Here is a 24,882-nt window from a genome sequence, read left to right as displayed (position 1 = left end):
TTTTAAACTGGACATTGGACTTTGTGTGTCATTTGATAAAAGGGAATTTACTGGCTCACATCTTAAATACAGTTGTGATCTATTACTAGGGATGATCTTAAACATTTCCACTTGTGCTGAGCAAGGACCCAGACAAAGCCAGGGCCCAGATTGTTGAATTTAAATGTCTGGGTAAATAACAAGGTCCTGTGGTGTAGCACAGGGAACTATATTCAATATCCTGTGATAAACTATAATGGAAAAGAATATGAAAAAAAGGATGTCTCTATGTGTATAACTGAGTCACTTTGCTGTACAGCAGAGATTGGCACAGCATTGTAAATCAACTGTAATTCAATGAAAAAATAAAATTAATGTCTGATCAAAGCTCTAGGAAATAATTTTCAAACAAAACATTGATGAGTCAAATTTATTGAACACCTCTATTCATGCTTTAAATAAACATTCTAAGAAAAATATTCTGGTGGCAGTAGTAGGGAAAACACTGAATGGAGTCAAGAGAAAGTATCTCAATGGCTTCTCCAGGTCTAAAATTAAAGACGCTTTCTTTAGTGAAGCTTTCAGTCTGACTAGAAAATGAATACAGCATTTTTTTTTCCAGTTTTACTGAGGTAAAATTGACAAAACTGTATATATTTAAGGTGTACAACTGTGATGATTTGATAGATGTATACATTGTAAAAAAAAACCAGCACTTTTTTAAAGGACAAGAAAAAAACAGGTAGCCCAAACTATGTATAAATTTGAGCATACAATGCTTTATAATAGACCACTACGTAAAAACTCCAATGAGGGTCATACCCAATATATACCATATATTGGAGATATATGGTATTGAGAGGTTTGTAATTTTTAAAGAAATTATGAGTGGTATTTTCAGGGACACTCTTAGTAAAGAGAGATGGTTTCTGAGGGTCTGAGGGGCATCGCCTACCTCCAGAATGAGTTTGTGCAACACAGCAGGACCACAACACAGCAGGACCAAGAGCGAAAAGCGTTTGTTTTCTCAGATAAAGGCAGCTCAGGACCCCATACCCAAATACAATTCCCGTCATGCTCCGGGCCTCCCACGCTCGGCCCCGCCCCTTGTCCGCCAGTCCCGCTGCGACCCGGGCGACCGCATGCGCGGAGCCCTCTCCGCCACTTCGCGGGCTGCAGAGACTGGGCGGGGCTTTCGGATGCTCGTGGGACTGTGACGCCCTCCGACCGCTCCCCCAGGTTTCTCTTCAGACCGTTAACCTCGAATGAGGAACGAGCGGGGAGGAAAGGGAGGGGCTGCGGTGCCGCCGGCACAGCCCGCCGGGCCCGGGGCCGGGGGCGGCGAGGTCACGTAACTGCTGCTCTGGCATCTGACCGGGGAGGAGGCTCCCTCCCCGGCAGCCCGAGCCCTCCGGCGCCCGCCGCGGCTCGGAAACAGTTACCCGCTGGTAAACAACAGCTGCGCGCGCATCCGAATCAGCTGGCGCCGGGATCCCGCACCTGCGACCTCCTCCTACCCTCATCCTCGCCGCTCCCTCCTGCTCAGCCAGGGCCAGCCTGCGAGGCCGTCTCCTCTTCTGTTAGGGCCCGAAGGAAGAACAGCGAAGGGGCTGACCTTGCGCCGGGGCCCTGGTAGGGGAGGAAAGCGTCTCCGGCAAAGGGGTGGCTCGTCCTGTCACACGCAGGAGAAACCCAGCAAACCGATCGGGGGCTCGATGGACTAGCAGCTACCTGCCACGACCCTGAACTGCTGTCCGCGGAGTCTCGATCCGCTAGCCGCCTCCTCCCAGATCCCAGGGACCTTTCTGCCAGAAGAGCGGGAGGGCCACCCCCGCAGACCTCTCGGAGGCAGGAATCCGCTTTGCCCCTGCAACCTCCTCTCCTCACCCTTGTCTCATTCTCTTCCATCCATAGTGTGCGATATTTTTCCCGTTATGCATGCTCACCTCTCCCACCAGACCCAAGTGGATTATCGGCCTCAAAAACATCGGGTGGCTCTACACACATCTCCTCCCAGCCAGACCTGTGGGGTATTCACCTGATACACAACAGGTGGTCGGGTGTACCCCGTTTCGCAATCTGATCTATACTGTCTATATTCGCCTGATAAGGGTGGGCCTCTGCGCACTTTGCTCATCTAGTCGTGGGACATTTACAGATAAGGGACTAACTACCTCGGCAGAAACCTTAAGGTCGAGGAGAGAAAGGCTTCGTCACCTGCTTCTCTGAGACCATGGCTGTCTGCCCGCATCCCTGGACCAGGGGAGATGACTAAGATAGCTCTTCATTCTGAAGGAACGAAGTTACACGAGATTGTCATCGTTTGTCTTTTTTTTTTTTCCTTAAATATTTTTCAGTTGCTGGTAGTGCAGTTTTTAGGACAGGCGGCTTGAATTCTGAGTAGAAGGATTCTTATATATAGTGGCTTTTTGTGTGGTGTAAATCAAGGTAATTGAGAGGTTTTTTTTTAAGTTATCTTTTCTATTTTTGCAACCAAAATTGCTAGTATAGGAGGAAGGGTTTTGCAGGGTTTTTTCTTTTTTCTTTGTCCTTATAAAGGAAAAGAAAAAGAAAAATGCATCCTTCAGAAAACACCACCAAGATGGCTTCAGTTCGGTTCATGGTGACACCAACAAAGATCGATGACATTCCGGGTTTGTCAGACACCAGCCCGGACCTCAGTTCTCGATCCAGTTCCCGGGTAAGATTTAGCTCCCGGGAAAGTGTACCTGAAACAAGCCGTAGTGAGCCTATAAGTGAGATGTCTGGAGCCACCAGTTCACTGGCGACTGTTGCACTGGATCCAGCTAGTGACCGGACTTCTAACCCCCAGGATGTTACTGAGGGTAAGTAGAAACACAGACAACAAAATATTTCCATTACTGGCTTATTTGTCCAGGATGACAATATACTGGGAAATCATTTTTCCATTATAGAATAATCATCAGGAACCAAGGTACCTCTTTTTGAGATGCTTAGGAACCCTTTGGAATAATGGTTAGCATAGTGGATCTCTGCAATAGTAATTTGGCGTGTGCAAAGGTATATGACAAGAAGGAAAGTAGATGTATGTTTTGACTTCCTCATTCTTGTATTCTTAGAATTGAAGTGGGTATTTTGGTTAAGGATGAATATCAAAGAATTTAACAATTTTCCAGCATGGAGAATCCTGAATTGTAAAATTTAGTGGAGAGTTGTCTTTGGGGTTCCAACTGTTACAGTTTGCTTTTAAGGCCAGTTATGAGTAGTTATTGATCATATCTTAGTTACTGGCTTTCCTGTAAAGACTTCAGATACTGTATCACAAAATTCTTTTTAAAAAATTATATTTTACAGAGACAGTGGTTCGAGTAGCACAGCTCACTCAGGGTGAGGCTGGGTAGATCTGAGGGGGCTATCCTGTCAAATGGAGATTTCTGATTCCCACATAATTTCCTCACTTTGAAGTTTAGATGGAATGTACTGAGTGCTGAGACTTTGTAGTCAGGAAGTAGCACACAAGCTACTTCTGACTTATATTGACCACTGCAGACGTTCAGCTTCCTAAACCAATTTGTGTCTGCGGGCTTGGAGGTTTTCATTGGGTTTAGTGAGAAAGAGGTGATGAGATAAAACAGAGAGGTCATAACATTTTTCGGACTCTGAAGTAGAAAAGTTTGAGAAGTGCCGTACTGCTTTATATATTTAGTTTTATGCTATGTTCTAACTAATGTAGATCTGTCAGGTAATGAAAACTTCTCTTAAGAATCTTCAAGTTTCTTACAATGATATTCTACCCACATTTGAAAACCGTAGCTTCAGCCACTGAATTGCCATTTTCCGGTGTCAGGAAATATTGTTCCTCCTAACCTAAAGGGTGCAGGAAACCAGAATGATTTTAGTTCCTTATTTCTGTTTTTTAATGTCTGGAGACAAGGTAGATTTGGTAAAGTTTATAGTCCTGGAATTCACTTATCCTTGACTAATCTTTTTTTTTATGAAGACATTATAGGTCGATTCTTGGACTTTTAACAATTTTCAACTTCTTGGCAGACTTTACACTAGGTACCATGGTGTTAAAATTACATTATGGAATAAAAAATAATTCATCATTTTCTCTTCTTACAAATTAATTCTAAATTGTAGTTTTAGTTTTTACACATCATACTCTATTTAGGTTGTAAAAATACCAGATAAGACTGTAAGTGTTAATTTTTTTAATGCTGTAATTGTCATTAGGTAATTTATAGTTAAATGTTGTTGGGTTTGTGACTTATATATTATGGAATTGTATTTTTATTCTGTTTTTAAAAGTGGACTTATTTCAGTAATGTGTTAGTTAGCCTTGCAGAAACGGGATCTTTGTCCAGGCTTCTGTCCTTATCTATAAGCATTCTTTAAGGTCTAGAGTGGTATTACTTTACACCATAAGGGAAAACTGGGGACGTGTGTAGGTAAAATCTATCTCGTTTAGCTGGGTACAGAAGTTAAAGCTTGGTTCTCTACCTAACATCTTCCTTAATGTTTAAATAGTCTCTGGTACTAGAGAAAGGGAAATTAACAATCCAGCCATTAGATCGCACTTTTCCCTAGAGTATTCTTGGGAATCAAGTTTCCTACTTTCCCAATGACCTATTTTTCTCTTATTGTCTTTTAAAAAATTTCTTATGATGATCATCCTGTGATATATTTTCCACATCATCAGAGGGAACTGGTTAGAAATGTAATTATTTCACCTTTGGCTTTGTAATATGCAGATACCCTTGACAAATGCTGTTGTCAAGAAAATCAAGGACGTGTTAATCTACATTTGTCTCTGGGTTGGATTTAGTATAGGAAAACAATTACTTCCTCTTCTACAGTGGACTCTATCCTTAAGTTCATAATGTATTTCAGAATTGTGTTTACTATTTTACTATTTAGAATTTTGTGATTTTTTTTTTTTGGTGGGGGGACCCTTTTTACATCCTTCAGTGGTTGCGACATTTGTATCATTCTCTCTCCTTTCCCCACAATTCCCGTGCCTCCCACATTTCTTCCCACCTTAAGTTTCTTATTGTGTCATATACATTTTATTCACATTACATTGCACAACCAAGGTGGGGTGACACACGAAATTTTAAATATTTATTTCTATCTGTGTTTTAATTTTTTTCTACTGTTGGCCTTTTGAGTAGTAATTATCTTTCTGCTATCAAAGTGTTTATAGTTCTTTTTCATTTTGTCAAGGTTCCATTAGAACTTATGGGACTGTCAAGTTGGTAAGTAAAATCAGCGATCTTAGCACTGTACTTGCTTATGCATGAAGAATGCCTTAAAGGTACAGAAGGAACTGCTGAGAGTGGATACCTCTGGACAGTTATGAAAATAGGGTGGAGAGTGGGAATTTTCCTTTATCTAAACAATTCAGTAGGGCATGTACAATCTTTTATATTGAGAGTGTATCACTTTTGTAATTTAAAAAATTTTATGAGCCATAGCATGTTAGTTAGGGAACCTCAGATGATCAAGAATCAAATTCTGGTCAAAGCCCATTTTAATAAATGAGGAAACTAAGGCTTACAGAGATAGTTATTTGTAGATCATGAGTGGCAGAGCCAAGACTGAAATGCAGGCCTCCTGACTTCTGTCCAGGGCTTTCCATTACATCATTTTGCCTCTGCCATGATGAACATTGTTTACATTTGCCTCATAACCATTTGGTTAACTTAAATGATTGTTAAAATAATAATACCAAAATAGAGAAGAGAACATATTTTTATATGTCTTATACATTTTCTAATAACATTTCAACCTTTTACAATTCAACAAATGCTCCCTGAGGCTCTGATGTGTGTGAGGCACTCCAGTAGGAACTATAGGAAATGCTCAGGTAAAATACAGGTTCTGCCTTTGGAGCGCTCATGGCAATAGTGGTGAAAATGACAAGAACACTTGCACCAACATTTACTGATCAATTATTATGGGCCAGGCTCTGTTCTGGGTGCTAAGGATGCAGGACTGAGAAAAAGAATCCAATTACTCTTCTAAGGAAAGTTATGATCTAATAGAGAAAGCAAACAAATTTTCATATAAATTATAATGCTGTATGATGAATGCAGGAATAGAAGTATACATCAAAATACAAAAACAAGAAAAATACAGCAAATTTTAGAATAATACAGTAGAAAAGTATAGTTAAGGAAAATGATGAACTGAGGTAAAATGGAGACACCGAGAGACTGGAGGACTTGATGAGGTAAAAGTGATAGTGAATGATGTAGAGGGATTGAAGACTGTGATCAGATAGATGAATGTTAGGGTTAACGGATTCAGAGGTGGGGCAGTTCCAGTGTTAACATGTTCGAGTGTGCCGCCTTGGGAGTGGGTTTCTGAAGTGGAGTAAAAATAAAAGCTAGTTGAGTCAGGACCTCTAAGTGTACCAACTTGGAGGCTGGCTGTCACCAAGTTTTACTGAGGGATGTTAGCTGGTAGAGATGCAAAAATTATTTAGATAAGCCCCTCCTTCATGGAGCCACCTCTGAAACCTTTTCTCATTCAACCCGACACCCAGATAGATCAGATCAGTTCTTTAAGTCCCTATATCTCTTATACAGACTACTACTAGAGCACCTATTTCACTGAATTTTGTTTTTTTATTTGTTTACATATTATCTTCCTTGGTTAGGCTGTAGGTTCTTAGGGACCTGAAGAGCATAATGCTGTCGACTGAAAAAAATGCACAACCTAAAAGTTGAGAATTACGTTTTACTTGACAGACTTACTGAGGACTTAAACCCTCAATAAGACAACCTCTCATACAGCTCTGAGGGACTGTTGTGAAGATGTAAGGCAGGAGCCATGATATACAGGAGTTTTTGCAAAAAAAAACCAAGTCGTGGAAACATCAAAAGATTACTGCTAATTAAAGAAAACCAGACATCTCAAGTTATTGAATTTAGTGCTGTTCTGTGTATGAGAAGATGCAGGACTCTGGGCTTATTGAAATTATTCCTTTGAGATGAGCCTTAGCTATCTAGGGCCAGTATCCTGTTTTTCTCCATCTTGAATTCCCTCAGGGTGCTCCATTGGGGGTGGCTGCAGTGACTGATGGCTCGATGGCCTCAACATCCTTTGTTCACTGATATGGCAGGCAACATTCTTTGTCCACAGTATTTAAAAGCTCTTCAGCCAGAGTTGGAGACCATAGCTCAGAAGGGAAGAGGGATTAATCTTATATGCATGGGAAGAACTTTCCTACCTGAGGTGGGCTGCGAAGGGTAAGCAGAAGTTCACCAAGTGGACAAGGCCCAGCAGGCTTTTCCTTAAATGCCAGTAGGTCTTACAGAGTATTTATCTGCACTTGGTGCCATTATATTACACATGGACGTTTAGCCCACTCTGCTGGTCTACCAATTCTGTGTGTTATTCGTAGGTCACATCAATCTCTCATGCTAGGGTTAAATAACGTTTGACTAAGAATCAGAATAATGTTGCAAAGCTATCTTTTTATTTTTCATAAGAGCATGTTTCAAAGTACCAAGCAATCTTTTTATACTTTTGGAAAAAAATTCTAGTTTTTTGCCCCAAGCAAAAATAAGTGAATTACATTGTATTGCCAATTGCAGGTGACTATTACCTTTCTTTTAAATATACCTTTCATATTATATGGTTATTGAATACTACCATTTCACTTTGACACACTAACAGAGAGCTGTAACTAACATTGTGTAACATAGTAAAATGGATAGTTTTGTAAAAACACATGGATTTGGCACCTTCTTAGCTTTCCTGATAGCATCCTCTGATAGATTTTTTTTTTCCAAGCTCGATTCCTCCCCCCACTTTTTTTTAAAGACAAGTAGCACTTGTGTGAAACGTTTTGGTTACAGACCACATCTGTTTTTTCCCCCTCTCCTCCATACTGCAAAGCCAATGATTAAACTTTATAATATACTACTTTACACCACAAGTAGCAATCAGCTAAATCCAGAATGTGGGAAATTTTATTGAATAACTAGACTTTTCAACAAATAAATGGCATGGAGTGGAGGAGAGAGCAAAGGGGTGGGGGTGGGGGAGCTGTTACAGATAAAAAGCTGATCAACCAAATGCAATGTGTGGACTTTCTTTGGATCCAGATGTGAACAAAACAACTGTAAAAAGCCACTTTTGAGAAAATCAGGGAAATTTGACCACGTACTTGGTGTTAAAAAATACCAAGGAATTATTGTGAATTTTCTTAGGTACATTTATGACATTGTGGTAATATAAAGCCCTTATCTGTAGAGATACATGTTGACATATTTACAGGTGAAACGAAGTGTACTCCACCCTCCCTCCCCCCACGCCACAAAACAGTTGAGGAGAGATAGATACGATTGGCAAACATTTATAATTGGTTGAATTGGATTAATGAGGATTCATTTTACTGTTTTCTCTGGTTTTGTGTATATTTGAAAATATCTGTAATACAAGCTTTTAAAAGGTTGGACTGCAACCCAGAAAGTTACTTTATTTATTTATTTAAATTAATTTTATTTATTTATTAATTTTTGGCTGCATTGGGTCTTTGTTGCTGCGCGCCGGCTTTCGCTGATTGCAGCGAGCAGGGGCTACTCTTCGTTGCGGTGCGCGGGCTTCTCATTGCGGTGGCTTCTCTTGTTGCAGAGCATGGGCTCTAGGCGCGCGGGAAGCCCGAAGCAGTAGTAGAAGCCTGAAGCAGTAGTTGTGGCTCGCGGGCTCTAGAGCGCAGGCTCAGTAGTTGTGGCGCACGGACTTAGTTGCTCCGCGGCATGTGGGATCTTCCCGGACCGGGGCTCGAACCCGTGTTCCCTGCATTGGCAGGTGGATTCTTAACCACTGCGCCACCAGGGAAGCTCCAGAAAGCTACTTTAATAGAAAGGACTTTCTTTTATAGATTCTGTCCTAGAATACTCTAGATATTTGATTAAATATTAGTGATTGGAAGAGTGATTGCTTCAACTTATTGTCTTTTATCTTGGGTGGTCTCTTCTATATCCTCAATAATTCTTTCCATGAGGGGCCTCATTCTTTTCCTGTCAGAGGCATGTTTCTTGATTCCAGATTCTCATAAACTTTGCTTTGATATTACCTGTACTGGAATGGAAAAGAAGGAAGAGGACACTCCTGGGTACCTAAGAATCTTATAAAAAGTCATGCTTTTCTAATGTTAAGTCTCTTAAAATAAGGGGAATGTTTCTAATACTGACGTTTAAGGCAATTTGTACTGACCTAAAAGGACGATATTTGCTGTAAACTTTTGAATCGTGGTGCTCCTTTTGCCTCCTCTGCATAATAAATACTTCTGGACTAGCCAGACCCCTTGCAAGCTTCACTGGAGAAGGGCAAGCTGGATTTCAGTTCCCCCAACCCTCTTGCCCTTTTGGCCTGACATAATCTGCACAGCTGCACCTGGTGGGCTTGTTGACTCAGAATAGTGCAGATTTTATGTGTTTAAATTCTTGGTGATGTGTTTCTTAGCAGTAGGTATGAAAATTTGGAGAGCCGTATTGTAGGAATCATGAAAGCATTTTATTTTATGATTGTGTAAAACAATGTATTATTTTAATGAAATTTTATAAGTATATGGAAAACCAAGAAGATATTCCCCATTAAAACCCTGTTATTAATGCTTTGGTGTACTTTGTAGAATCCCTGCAATTATGTATAAAGGTATGAGCACAAGACTGAAGAACATACAATATCACACACACACACAGCACCTTGCTTTAACTGCAGAAGTTTAATAGTTGATTAATAGGAAATATTATTACCATATTTGCTCAGTTCTAAGGTGTACATTTGTCATATTTTTAACATTTCTGATATTCAAGTGCATTTTACTTTTGAAGAATTTTAAGCTACTGTTAAATCACGGGTGGAATTCACAGTTAACAAGATTTCAGAATCAAAGCAATATTGTACAATTAATAAGTCAATCTGAGAGGCTATGCAAAACTTGAAAATTTGAAATTACCACTGGATGTTTTAACTGAAAAAATGTAAGGTCTAAAACTTTTTTTTGTTTTTCCTTAAGATTTAAGTTTTTGTACTTGGAAAGGACAGAAATAGAAAACAAAAGCTGTATTAAGTTGTTAGGAAATGGCAGGTATACTTCGGTCTTAATCCTAACTTTAGTTTTTAGTTTTTTTCTTTTTAAAATTTCGTATTATTTTAACTGAGAGCTGGGTTTCAGTCTTCTGCTTTATATTTTTGTTACTGCATTGCTAAGCCTTATTACATTTCATATGGCCTTGAGAAATCCGTGCAAGATATTCAGTTGATAGCATTCATCTGTTTACAGTTGGAACCATTTGGTAGATAGCTTTAATTTTTGGCAAAGTGGCGCCTAAATTTCTTCCATTTTACCAGACAAGGCTGTTTTCCCTTTTGGGGTAAGGGTATTCATTTTTCATATTGCTAATTTTACAAAAAGAAAACACTAAGAAGTTTAAAACTCTTGTATACACATGTACATTTTCACTTCGAGGAGCTATGATAATTGAATCAACTGAAATTTATCTTTATTTTGAGAGCATTTGCTTTTAATATTTAAGCTCGTTTTTTTATATCCAGAATTAATACTTATTTTCACAACAATTAATTTACATCCCAAGGTGCATGTAAAAAATTCTGCTTTTGATTTTTATTTTTTTAAATAAATTTATTTATTTATTTGTTTTTATTTTTGGCTGTGTTGGGTCTTTGTTCTGTGTGCCGGCTTTCTCTAGTTGCAGCGAGTGGTGTGCGGGCTTCTCATTGTCGTGGCTTCACTTGTTGCAGAGCACCGGCTCTAGGCGCGCGGGCTCAGTAGTTGTGGCACACGGGCTTAGTTGCTCCGCGGCATGTGGGAATCTTCCCAGGCCAGGGATCGAACCCGTGTCCCCTGCATTGGCAGGCAGATTCCCACCCACTGCGCCAGCAGGGAAGCCCCCTGATTTATTTTTTTCTAATTTAGCAGTGTTCTAATTTCCAAATAAAATTTTAGGAATTAATAGGAAATAGAGAACAGGCTTTCCTATTAGATGAGGTTAATTCTTTCCTTTGCTGAAAAATCATCAGTTCTGATACTTTTTCATTTAAAAAAAAAAAGTCATTTTCTTCTGAGCTAAGGTGGATTTCTTCTCCAGGAAAAAGCTGAAGCTGATAAGGTTAAGTAACCTGCCCAGGGTCATACAAGTAATAAATTGAAGAATAGTGATTTGAACCCAGTGTTTGTGATTCTAACACCAGTATTATTGTCATTACACTTCCTCTGCTAATGGTGGCTGGCTCTGTTGAAACATTTATTCAGCTTCAAATGTATAATAGAGCAAGCATAAGGAAATGCAGTCTTTATCTTCTGGGTACATTTTTGCAATTATTTTGCCTGGGATTAGGGGCATGAAAGGAAATGGTTTTTCTAAAAAAGTAGTAAAAGGACATGTTTCCAGAATAACTTAAGGTTCTGTGTTCCTAACAAGAAATCTGGCCTAACAATGTGTATTTTACTGTCTTTTACACAAATGATCTCAGATAACTAGGGCAGTATAATAGTGCTGAATTACATGAACAGTTACTGATTTAGTTACATTAGTCCATCTAAAGTTAATGAATATTCATATTTTGACCCCTGTCTCAGTAGATCTATTTTAAAATGGAGTTTTGTTTCAGGGGAGGAAGGAAGCAATAACTCATAAAAACACTTGTTCTCTGAGGTGAAAATTAACAAGGAAATTTTGTTTCAAATTATGTTTTCATTTTCCTTTCTTTACATTTTTTAGAAATATGTCCTAAGTTTTGACAGTATGGTGCTTAACATCAGTTTACTTTTCTATACAGTATTGGTAGCCTTGACTAGAAGCCCATATAGTGTATTTCATAGTAAAAGAATGAAATGTCATACATCAGAAATGAGATTCTGAGTTACTGAGTAGTCCATGTTAGTAGCTGCCAGTGCTACCTCTGGTTGGTGATTCTTGGGTCCTATCATACCTAGGGTATGATGACATTGAGGTGAGCAGTCTTATACAGGGAATTGCAATATTGTGAAAAAGTTAACAGTAGAAGCAGAGGGCTCTAAGCACTCAGAGGCTTTTGATAATGTCTTCTTTAGAATTTGGCTCAGTAGCCAAAATGGAAGGCGTAGCTAGCAAATTAGCTAGCCATCAACTATCCTACTACATTCTTTCCTCTAGTGAAGACTCACAACTTTAGGTCCCTGTAGAAGTAACTGGGCAAGGTAGTGCTGTGTTGTGCTCTCAAGATTCTTTCTATGCTTATACTGTATTACAGTATATTGTTTTATATTGCCTTTTATTGTGTAGTTAATTGGATAATAAGACTGCGAACTCCTTGAGGGCAGGAGCAGTGTCTTGTTCTCCACTGTATTCCTGTTTCCTGGCACATAGTGAACACTCAAATATATATTGAATAAATGCATGATTCCTTCAGCCTCAGTAAAGAATAGATTTTTCTGACGTTTTGATTTGGAGAACTCTTTGTCATCCTTACCCTACAATATTACGAATCCATCAGAAAATAATGTCTTTTATGTATTTACTGTCTTTCAGTCGTTAGTCCCAAAATACATTATTCATCATTCATGCCATTTTATAAAAATCTATTCATAGACAATTTTATGTAATTTTGAGATTTAGAAGTTTTAAGTCCTTACTATCCATGATAGTTGGTCCTCATCAAAGTAATTGATTCATTTAAGTCTTTTTATAATTGTCTACATAGTAAGGCAAGATTTAGTTTGTGATCATTTTTATATTTTAAATTAATATTTACTGTCCCAGTGTCTGAAGGAGAAAAAGGTTTTGCTGAGTACGGTAAATAGGAAATTTGTATATACATAATGAGAATCTGTATACTTTTCAGGCTCCAACTATATCTCTAAATTTAGGTAATGAACTGCTCATTCTCTTCTAGCAGAATGTTTAGATCATTCTCTAACAGAGCCATTCAGAGTGTTGTACGCAGACGGTGCTGGACCATGAGCTATTTATTATGTCTGTGAGGAGATGAGTTCAGAAATTCAGAGTTTTTAGAAACTTGCATAGCAGTTTGTTAAAGCAGGTTTATGTCTATTGAATCTAATAATAAAAATTGGAATTTGTGTTTTGTATATTTTTCATTTTCTAGTAATTTTTATTATTATTATTGGGTTTTTTTTTCAAAATTTTTAGCCCACAAAGAACTGGAAATTTAGAGAAAAATAGCCCTTTACCAGAGATAATTTGCAATGAGATTGTGTGGTTCTAGATAATTTGCATAACTTTTGTACAATACAGTTCTCAGTTTCTGCAAACCAAGAGGAAATACATATATGATTTGCTTTAAAATTGAATGGTTTTTAGTGATGGCATATAACAAAATATTAAAAACTGATAGAGAATCCTTATGTCGAAAATAATTTCCCACTGACTTTCCCTTGTTTCAGTCTTTTCACTGAACCTAGTTTGTCTTCATTTTTTTAATAAATGGGTTGAATAAAATAAAATGCTGGTTATCATGAATTGTTAGCCATGATGAAAAATTAAATTGTTAGCCATGATTAAAAATTAATAATAGAATAGTGTAGAATGGTAAATTGTACTTTCAAAATATTACCCAAAGTAGACACATTCTTTTAAAGAATGGGCATGCTTTTTAAAAAATACAGACACAATATAGTCACAAGTGTTTTACTGAGACTAATAAAATAAATATAATATGTATAATATTTAGCCTAATGTATAAAGCACTGTGGAAGTAATACTATAAGAAATGCCCTTTTTGCCGTAGGCTGGCCTCATATCTTACTGCTTCAAAATACCATAGATTTTTTAAAAATTTATTTTATTTAAGTATAGCTGATTTACAATGTCGTGTTAATTTCTGCTGGACAGCAAAGTGATTCAGTTATATTATATGTATATTCTTTTTCATATTCTTTTCCATTATGGTTTATGACAGGATATTGAATATATTAATAGTTCCCTGTGCTACACAATAGGACCTTGTTTATCCATTCTGTATATAGTAGTTTGCATCTGCTAATCCCAAACTCCCAATCCACCCCTCCCTCACCCTCTCTCCCCACTGGCAAGCACAAGTCTGTTCTCCCATGGATATTGCTGTTGTGGTGGTGGGGTTTTTTGTTTTGTTTTTGGTTTTTGTTTTTGTTTGTTTCTTTGGCCATATGCCATGAAGGATCTCAGTTCTCCGACCAGGGATCGAACCTGGGAACCTGGGCCCCTGGCAGTAGAAGCGTGGAGTCCCAACCGCTGGACCACCAGGGAATTCCTTGGGTTTTTTTTTTTTTTTTTTTTAATGTGAAACTATAAATATTTCAAGCCTGTATGATGACTCTCATTTCAAACAATATTCAACACTCTAGAATCAGGAAAAGCATTTATGCAGCTGCCTGAATTTTATGTGAAATGAAATTTGACCATAAGTGACTTGTTTTATACTCAGATCCAAAGTTTTTTAGATTTCAGTAAACTTCATTCAGTTCATTGTATTTTTTTCTGACATTTTTTAATGAAAAATTTCAAACATATACAGAAGTTGAAAGATTGTATGATGAACACCCATATCCATATCCTCCAGATGCTACAATTAACATTGTGCTATATTTGTTTTTTTTTAAAAAACCCACGTTTTAATTAATTAATTAAATTTATTTGGTTGCGCCGGGTCTTAGTTTAGTTGCAGCCGGCGGGCTCCCTTAGTTGAGGCATGAATGTGGGATCTAGTTCCCTGACCAGGGATCATCGAACCCAGGCCCCCTGCATTGGGAGCACCAAGTCTTAACCACTGCGCCACCAGGGAAATCCATGCTGTATTTGTTTTATCACATATTCATCCCTTCCATTGATCCATCCATTTTTGAAGCATTTCAAAGTAAGTTGCAGACATCAATGTGCTTCACACCTAAGCACTTCAGTGTGCGTATAATTAATGTGTGATGTATAATTTCTAATGTTTTTGAGATTCAACCATGTTGTTGAATGTATCAGTAGTTCATTCCTGGTTATTGTTGGGTAATAGTCTATTGTATGAATATACTATAGGTTGTTTATCTTGTGATGGATACCTAGGCTCTTTCCTGTTTGGGCTGTTATGAATAAAGCTGCTAAAAACATACATGTTCAAAAGTTTGTTTGTGGACTTAGCTTTTATTTCTCTTGGGTAGATACCTAGAAAAGGAATTGCTGGGGCTTCCCTGGTGGTGCAGTGGTTGAGAGTCTGCCTGCCGATGCAGGGGACGTGGGTTCGTGCTCCGGTCCGGGAAGATCCCACATGCTGCGGAGCGGCTGGGCCCGTGAGCCATGGCCGCTGAGTTCCGCAACGGGAGAGGCCACAGCAGTGAGAGGCCCACGTACCGCAAAAAACAAAAAACAACAACAACAAAAGGAATTGTTGGGTCATAGGGTAAGTGTATGTTTAAACTTATTAAAAAACTGCCAGGGCTTCCCTGGTGGCGCAGTGGTTGAGAGTCCGCCTGCCGATGCAGGGGGGACGTGGGTTCGTGCCCCGGTCCGGGAAGATCCCACATGCCACGGAGCCGCTGGGCCCGTGAGCCATGGCCGCGGAGCCTGTGCTCCGCAATGGGAGAGGCCACAACAGTGAGAGGCCCGCATACTGCAAAAAAACACCACAAAACTGCCAGACGTTCTTCCAAAGTCATCACACCAACATTTGCTCTACATCCTTGCCAACAATTTTTTCTTATAGATTTATTTATTTATTTTTGGCTGTGTTGCGTCTTTGTTGCTGTGCGCAGGCTTTCTCTAGTGGTGGCAAGTGGGGGCCGCTCTTCTTTGTGTTGCGTGGGCTTCTCATTGCAGTGGCTTCTCTTGTTGCGGAGCACAGGCTCTAGGCGTGCGGGCTTCAGTAGTTGTAGCACGTGGGGTCAGTAGCTGTGGCTTGCCGACTCTAGAGCGCAGGCTCAGTAGTTATGGTGTATGGACTTATTTGCTCCACTGCATGTGGGATCTTCCCGGACCAGAGCTCGAACCCATATCCCCTGCATTGGCAGGCGGATTCTTAACCACTGCACCACCAGGGAAGCCCCTTGCCAACAGTTTTAATTGTAATTTTAATTTGCATTTCCTTGATGGCCACTGAGCAGTTTTTCAAGTGCTATTAGCCATGTGTATAGCTTCCTTTGTGAATTGTCTGTTTGAATCTTTTGTTCATTTTCTTTTTTTAAAATTTATTTTATTTATTTATTTTTGGCTGCGTTGGGTCTTCGTTGCTGCGCACAGGCTTTCTGTAGTTGTGGCGAGCAGGGGCTACTCTTTGTTGCGGTGTGCAGACTTCTCATTGTGGTGGCTTCTCTTGTTGTGGAGCATGGGCTCTAGGTGCACGGGCTTCAGTAGTTGTGGCATGCGGGCTCAGTAGTTGTGGCCCCCAGGCTCAGTAGTTGTGGCCCATGGGCTCTAGATCACAGGCTCAGTAGTTGTGGTGCACGGGCTTAGTTGCTCCACGGCATGTGGGACCTTCCCGGACCAGGGCTCGAACCTGTGTCCCCTACATTGGCAGGCAGATTCTTAACCTCTGTTCCGCCAGGGAAGCCCTTGCTCATTTTCTGTTGAGTTGTCTTTTTATTATTAAGTTGTAGGGGATTTTTGTATACTCAAAATACAAGTCCTTTGTCAAGCATATGTTTTTTTGTTTTTTGGGTTTTTTTGCGGTACGCGGGTCTCTCACTGTTGTGGCCTCTCCCGTTGTGGAGCACAGGTTCTGGACGCACAGGCTCAGCGGACATGGCTCACGGGCCCAGCCGCTTCGCGGCATGTGGGATCTTCCTGGACCAGGGCACGAACCCGCGTCCCCTGCATCGGCAGGCGGACTCTCAACCACTGCGCCACCAGGGAAGCCCAAGCATATGTTTTATGAATATTTTCTCCCAGTCTTTGACTTGCCTATTCATTTTCATAATGGTGTCAGTTTATTGTATTTTTTCAACATTTTATTATGAAAAATTTCAAAAATACAGAAAATTGCAAGACTTAGAGTGAACACTTGTATACTCACCACCCAGAATCTATCATTAGTATTTTATAATACTTCTCCTGTCATATATCTATCCATTTATCTTAGTATATGCATTTCAAGGTTTCAAGGTTCAAATTGCAGATATCAGTTCATTTTTCCCAAATACTTCAAAATCAGATTGTTAGTTAGAATTCAGTATCTGTTTGCAGCTTTTTTTCTTTTGAGTTAAACTTTTCATACCATGAAATACACAATTTTTTTTTTTTTTTTTTTTTTGCGGTATGCGGGGCTCTCACTGTTGCAGTCTCTCCCGTTGCGGAGCACAGGCTCCGGACGTGCAGGCCCAGCGGCCGTGGCTCACGGGCCCAGCCGCTCCGCGGCATGTGGGATCTTCCCGGGCCGGGGCATGAACCCGTGTCCCCTGCATCGGCAGGCGGACTCTCAACCACTGCGCCACCAGGGAAGCCCAAATACACAAATTTTAAGTGAAGATTGGCTGAATTTTGACAAATGCATATACCTGTGGAACTTTAAACTCTATCAAGATGTGGAATATTACCATCACTCTGCGAAGTTCTCTCATGCCCCGTCTCCACTTCCATTCCCCCAAAGGCAACCATTGTCCTGTTGTTTTTGCACCACAGTACTTTTGCCAGCTCTAAAACTTCCTATTAGTGGCTCCATATATTATGTACTCTTTTGTTTAAGTACTCTTAACAAAAAAAACATAAACAAAAACTTTTGTTTATGTACTCTTCTTTCACCTAGCATGTTTCTGAGATTCACCTATATTGTTGTAGGTATCACACTAGTTCATTCCTTTTTATAGCTGAATAGTAATCCTTTGTATGAATATATCAGAGTTTATACATTCTCCTGTGGATATACACTTGGGTTTCCAATTTTGGCCTGTTGTTAATAAACTGCTGTGAACATTCTTATACTATTTTCATTCAGGGGGGTAAATACCGAGGAGTGCAATTGTTGGATTATAGGGGAAAGTACCAGACCCCTTTCCAAAGTGGGTGAACCAATTTACACTCCAGTAACGATGTATGAAAGTTCCTTTCATTCCACATTCTCACCAAAATTGTCAGTCTTACCAGTTTTAGCCATCATGGTGGCTGTGGAATGGTATACTCTTTGTGGTAGTTTGTCGTACTTTAAATAGCTGTTTCTTACATCCCACCTTCTCTGTCTAACCACTGTTCCTATATAGCACTTACACATCTCTTCTTTGCCACTTTCCCCACCCCCAACGTTTTCTATATTACTTTAAACTTGCCTTGAATATTTTATGCCCCTGCACTGTTATCTACAGTACAGTCTAGGAGAGAACTATTGGTAAGTTGGCTCTCTCTCAAGTTGGTAAATAAATTACTCATCGTTTTAACAGGAATTTGTTACATTCCTACTTGCTTAGTTTGGGGTTTTTTTTTTTAGAGGGGAGAGGTGACAGGATAACATTTGTACATAGGCTTGTGTGTACAAGCTGTACATAGATTTATAAACATGAGTCATTGTTTCTGTCCACTGACTATAAAAGATTAGCCACAGTTCAACTCTCTTAATAAATTAAATATGAAAAGTAAGATCCCATTGGAAATATCCAGTGGCACTAAAGTATTAATAAATTTGGAACCTAGAATATAATGTTGAACTCTGACAATTTGGTAGTTCCTTTGAGTAAATCAGCAGAGTAGCTACCTGAGTTGTAAATATGGAAAAATCACCAAGGGCACTACCACACCTGATTTAGTTTCTATCAGAGATAAAAAGCAGTTTCAAAGGCTTCTCAGGTGACAAACGTTTCTCTTGTAGTATTGATAGTTCTCAACCTTGACTGCCTGTTAGAACCACCTGAGGGAACTTTTACAGGTCCTATTTCCCAGGTTCTACTCCAGAGGAATTATATCAGAATAGCTGGGATAGGACCAGGCATTAGTTGTTCTAAAATCTCCCCAGGTGATACCAATGGTGCTGCCAAGATTACAAACCAGTGTTAAACAGGAGCCCATGAAATAAAATGAGGTAAGTGTATATGAGTTTTCTTTCTATGAAACTTCTATGCTGCCTACCAACAAGAGTATTAGGGGTTTTTAAGTGAGGCTTCACCATTTACAAACTCTGTGACTTTGGGCAAGTTCCTAGCCTAATGTTTCTGTTGCTGTGATGATTAAATGAGATCATAACAGAAAGTTTCTAGTGCAATGCAGAGCACAGAGTAGGTCTTTAACAACTATTGGCTTCATTCTCTTTTAGAAGTGGTATATACTGGAATAAATGGGGATTATAAACCATCATTCTTCTTTAAATTCAGTGCAGTCTTGTTTGTCAGGTGTTACTAACAACAAAGCCCTCATATTACATCATTAATGGAAAATAGCACAGAGCTCAAGTTACTGAACTCCCTTGTCTAGGTGCAGAGATAGGGCCTTATACCCTGTAGTTAAAGTCATCAGCTGAGAACACAGTTATCTGATAAAGTTAAGTATGTTATTTTAAGTGTGTGCTGAAGGAACTGTACACCTCTTAATCAGGGATTTTCTTGTTTTTTTTTTCTTTAAAACACAATGTTTAAACTCTGTACAGTACAAAAAATTCTGAACTCTTCCCTTTAAAAATATTTTGCTCTTTTAAACAACTTGGACTTTCGGGAAAGTTAATGTCTCTTCTTGGATGTCCTTGTATACACTATAGCATCTAGAACTATATCTTGTATAAAATATATAGATATTCATTAAATACTTGCCAAGTGAATGTTCTTATCTGAAAGATAAGAAAAAACTTTTATTGATTTGTATGAGTAGTTTCAGTATGCTTTGAAATAAAGCAACAACAGAAGCTTACAAATAGTTTGATTTTCTAAATTAATGTAAGTGTAAGTCTTTCTTTAAAACGAAAAGTTTACAAAATGAACTGTTCCCTAATCTTCTTTCTCCTGTGAGATATGAGAGCAGAGGTTGAGATACTGACGTGCAAATAACTTAAGGAAACAGGAGGGTGAGCACAGAGTGGGCGGAGTTCCATGCATTCTGCCCACTCTCCAGCCATTGGCAGCTCTGGGAAAGCAGCCTAAACAGTTCTTGGGATTCTTAGAGTTTAATAACAATAAGCAAGAGGTGGAGTGCTTAATCCTTTTAAGTGAATGGTAAACACTGTGGAAGGCGTGTCTTCTAGGTTCCACTCCCTTGGGGCTGTAGGTCACGTGAGCTGAAAGTACTTCCCGATTCCCAGACTAGGTCTCCTGTGGACAGTGATCAGAATCGGAAAGGGCACAGCAAGGAAGAGGTAGGCAGGGAAGGTAGACTGGAAGGAAGCTTAAATATAGGGAGAGCACGGGTTCCTAACTACAGCAATGCCGCACTTCACCGTGACTAAGGTAGAGGATACAGAGGAGGGGGCAGCAGCATCGGTCTCCCAAGAGGGGGAGCCCAGCTTAGCAGAAATAAAAGCCCGGATTCAGCCTTCAGATGAATCAGGTGAGTACTCAATGTGGGAGCATTGGGAAACTGGGGGTTTTCGTGAAAGAAATAGTAACTAAAATATTCAAAATGCCTCTTTTAAGAATGGAGAAAAGGTATTGTGGTTAAAGTACTTTTCAATCAACTGTTTCACTCCCTTGTATATCTGATAACTTATCTTACTTTTTTCACATTCTGGTTTGTTTTTCCCCACAATGAGTTCTGTGTTCATTACCTACAGGTGAAACTGAATCGGTGGCAATGTATGAAAAGCGTTTTCAAGCAAAAAGAAAGGCACAGTTAGAGGCAATTTATGCGGAATTTAGAATTCATCTTTTGCTCAGTTTAAATTATATCTGGAAGAGTACATAAACAGGGAGCCTGGTTCAGTAGTTTTGTACAGTGGACTTTGCACTTGTGACTTTGCAAGTTATTCAGTATTTTGCCTCAGTTTACCAGTTGAACAGTAATTCAATAGTGAATGGTCTGAGAATTCTTTAATGAAAGAACAAAAGTACAGTAGGTCATTATGGTGACTAACATAGCTTCAGGTTTAATAAATTTGACAAATGTGATTATCCCTATTATTTTCTCTAAAGTGAATAGTTACATTTACTGGGGGGAATTGTGGTTTTGAATTTTTAACATGCCATTAAAATCTGAGTTAACATTATGGTATTAAATACAGCCATAGTTTGAAGCCCTCTATATTTTAAGTCTGTAAGTTTCATAAATTGTCGAAAACTCTTCTAGTGCGTGAATAAAGGTTAAGGGAATAAAAATCTCTTACAATTCCTTTGGATTTCATGATTGTAACTGTCCCCTGTAGCAAGTAACATCACAGTTCTTTGCTGTAAACTGCTGTTGACCCTCTCTTGTCCTAGCAAGCATTCATGAATTTTTAAAAATCTCTAACTTAAAGATAAGGCTTATCAAGAAAAGTTCCATTTGTTTATCTTTTCTTAGTGAGAGAATTTACTAGGGGAAGATAAGAAAGGTTTTGTGGAAACTCTTTGTCCACCAGGTTATTTTTTTTTCCCACCAGGTTATTTTTCATTTTGCTAAATAAATAGGGTGATAAGTTGAAAGTAAGGTTAACCTCAACAAGGACCTACGGTGTAGCACAGAGAATTATACTCAATATTTTGTAATAACCTATAAGGGAAAAGAATCTGAAAAAGAATACATATAAAAGTGTGTGTATATATATATATATATATAAACTGAATCGTGCTGTACAGATGAAAATAACACATTGTAAATCAACTATACTTCAATTAAAAAAAACGAAAAGAAGGTTAACCTACTTTGTACTTGAACCCGATTCTCTGCAAACTCTAGGTTAAAGAAGTTAGGTTCTCTTTTGTGATTGTGTGTTCGAAGCTGCACTTTCTTGATTGTTTGTGTTTGCTGTCCTTAGATTTTAATCCCATTAAGCTTTTGTTTTTGCTGTTGTCTCACTAATCCCACAAAACGCAAACAAGTGCATTCCTTATCACCTCTACTTTATTTTATTATTTCATCCTTACTGGTCCCATAATGTTTGGGGAAATCTGCTTTCTTCAGATTAGAACAGTGTTGAAATCATTTAATCTATTAGTAACCACCTAGAAAACTGGTAAAAAAAATTTTATAGCAACCAACATTGTAATAAGTGACAGTGCTAGGCTTAATTTATTTTCTTTCATAGTAATTGTTTTAGACAAGAAGTGACAGATATAATCTAACTCGAATTTAATAAGGCCTTTTATTTTGGCGTTTTCCATGACAGCCCAGAAAGTATCCACTTGAATGAACTATTGTTTGGTAAGTGAACAACTGATGGAAATCCATTATCTAAATTGTATACCATTATTGTAGGGTTAAATTAGACGGGGAAAAAAGGAAGGAAACGTATATGGGGAAAACCTCAGTTTTTTTGGTTTGTGTTTTTTTGTTTTTGTTTTGGTTTGGTTTGGTTTTTGCTTAGTAAAATGTTCTTGAGGATAGATAGTGGTTTTGGAGCAGTTACTTGAGATGTGATAAGTTGTAGCCACTTGTTCTTCTGAGTTAAAATCCTAAATGGATTGTGGTTTTGTTGCAAGCACTTCTCATACTAGCCAGTTATGGACCAGTCCCTTTTTTTTATTGTTTCTCCTTTGTAAGGAGAGAAAAATATGATGTACTGTCATATAAATTGAACATATTTAGAAAGCAGATCATCCTTTAAAATGTGTTTTTTTAGAAGATGATATTTATTTGAACTAGACAGGTAATTTGAGATAAAATAGAAATATAAATGTAGACATAATCTAAACTAATTTTAAAAAGATGTACGTTGTGGTGATCCTTTTGTAATGTATAAAAATATCAAATCACTATGTTGTACACCTGAAACTAATATAATATTGTAAGTCAACTATACTTCAGTTTTAACAAAAAGTACATTCATCCCTACCATGCCAGCTACTAGAATGCCAGTCTAGTAAAATCCTACTTAATTTTGGTTTTGAAGGGAAAAGCAGAAACTCAGACTTAACCTAACATCTTTCTTGACTATATTCCTCCTCCCGTCCAGTTTAGGTGCCCTCTCCTATGTTTTCTCTGAAGCCTGTCCTTAGAAATAGCATGTACCACACTGTATTGCAATCACCTGTTCACTAGTCTCTCTCCCAGATAGACTGACCGTAGGCTGCTTGAGGGTAGAGATCTTGTTGGATAATTTTGTACCTCCACGTCCAGGTGAATTACACACAATAGGCAACTCAGTGTACAGACTTGTTCTTTTCCTTTTTTTATTCACATGTTTATGCCAGGTGTACTTTTTTCCTAAGGCTACGAAGGCAGAGGAAGTATAAGTTCCCCACCAAAGGCAGCAGAATGGCTTTGGAGCCATGCACCTGGCTTTGAATCCCAGTCCTACTAATTATTACTAATTAGTAGCAGTGATAATATGTATTAATTATTACTTGAGTGACTTTGGGCAAGTTATTTAACTTTTCTAAGCCTTACTTTACTCATTGATAAAGGGAATAACAGTACTACTTACTTCACAGGGTGGTTGTGAATTAATGGGAAAATGAACATAAAGCACTTAACACGTGTGTGACACAACACTCAAAAATAAGAGCTACCATTTACTTATTATATTGTGATTAATAGTTTAATAAAAACAAAAAGAAACCGCTTTGGATCACAAATTCTGGAGAGGATTATAATATTGCCCAGAGGGGACCCTGGACAGGTATCTCAGAGGATGGGACACAACTGATTCTTGAAGGCAGGTCTAGACAAGGAGATTGCAAGCAGTAGGAACAATTAGAAGGAATAAGAGGAAGGTGTAGAGCATGTGGGAAACAGAAGTTTAAAGTAGTTAGCACATGGTCATGTGGTAAAGAGAGCTAAGGGATGAGGCTACTTAGTGAAGTGTTAATCAATTTTATCCTCTCCCCATTCTGTGGGATAGTGGGTGTTATTGCCTTTTTTTTTTTAATCCCTGTTGTGGTGGTTTTATTTATTTTTTTAATATTTATTTTATTTATTTTGTTGTGCCGGCTCTAAGTGGCGGCATGAAGGCTCCTTAGTTGTGGCTCGCTGGCTCTTAGTTGCAGCATGCATGTGGAATCTAGTTCCCTGACCAGGGATCGAACCCGGGCCCTCTGCATTGGGAGCTGGGGAGTCTTAACCACTGCGCCACCAGGGAAGTCCCTGTTATTACCTTTTCAGAGATAACGAAACTGAGGCTGTTGACAGCAACTTGCCTAAAGCTACATGGTGAGTAGTAGCAGAGCCTGTGTTCAAAATTACTAAATTTTATGTGCTTCCCATCTCACCATGATGCCAAGTCCTGGCTTTTGAAAAATAAGAGAAAGTTGCTTTATCTCTTAATGTGCATGGGTCATACGGTTTGATGTAAACATTATGAAATCTGTGATTATTTTTTTTTTTTGCGGTACGTGAGCCTCTCACTGTTGTGGCCTCTCCCATTGTGGAGCACAGGCTCCGGACGCGCAGGCTCAGCGGCCATGGCTCACAGGCCCAGCCGCTCCGCGGCATGTGGGATCTTCGCGGACCGGGGCACGAACCTGTGTCCCCTGCATGGGCAGGCGGACTCTCAACCACTGCGCCACCAGGGAAGCCCTGTGATTTTTTTTTACGGGAATAATGCAAGAGTTTTACTGTTTATTGCGTTTACTTAATCAGGTATAAATGTTACATTCATTCATTTATTTAAATATTTATTGAGTTTAAATATTTCTGTGTAATAATTGTTCCAGATCTCCCTCACTCATCAGATTTTTTTTTTTTTTTTTTTTTTTTACACCACACTGTGCGGCTTGTGGGATTTTAGTCTCCCGACCAGGGGTTGAACCTGGGCCTCCACAGTGAAAGCGCCGAGTCCTAACCACTAGACCACCAGGGAATTCCCGCATCAGATCTTATAGTGTCTATGGATTGGGCAGATTTTAACTGCTGGGCTTGCCTTCACGTGATACAGATAGCA

At 39.0% G+C, this 24,882-nt stretch overlaps 1 protein-coding gene across 3 annotated transcripts in view; it reads left to right on the top strand.

Annotated features, from left to right (window-relative positions):
* The first annotated feature begins 1,500 nt into the window (after positions 1 to 1,500).
* SLC12A6 (solute carrier family 12 member 6) overlaps positions 1,501 to 24,882 on the top strand; it is an 89,017-nt gene continuing 65,635 nt past the window's right edge. Inside the window, exon 1 of one of the 3 annotated variants that reach the window (XM_089907402.1) lies at positions 1,501 to 2,825. In XM_089907402.1, the coding sequence (XP_089763528.1) occupies positions 2,555 to 2,825 (271 nt within the window). In that variant the 5' untranslated portion in view covers positions 1,501 to 2,554. Of the gene's footprint in view, positions 2,826 to 20,087; positions 20,418 to 24,882 lie in introns of those variants that run through there. The other 2 variants (XM_022587556.2, XM_022587558.2) reach the window with 2 other exon arrangements.

The sequence above is a fragment of the Delphinapterus leucas genome, chromosome 2 (assembly GCF_059928025.1).
Source record: "Delphinapterus leucas isolate spDelLeu-1000000601 "Yukka" chromosome 2, BTC_Dleu_Yukka2, whole genome shotgun sequence".
In the NCBI taxonomy this organism is placed as follows: domain Eukaryota; kingdom Metazoa; phylum Chordata; class Mammalia; order Artiodactyla; family Monodontidae; genus Delphinapterus; species Delphinapterus leucas.
This window is presented reverse-complemented; position numbering and strand designations above follow the sequence as displayed.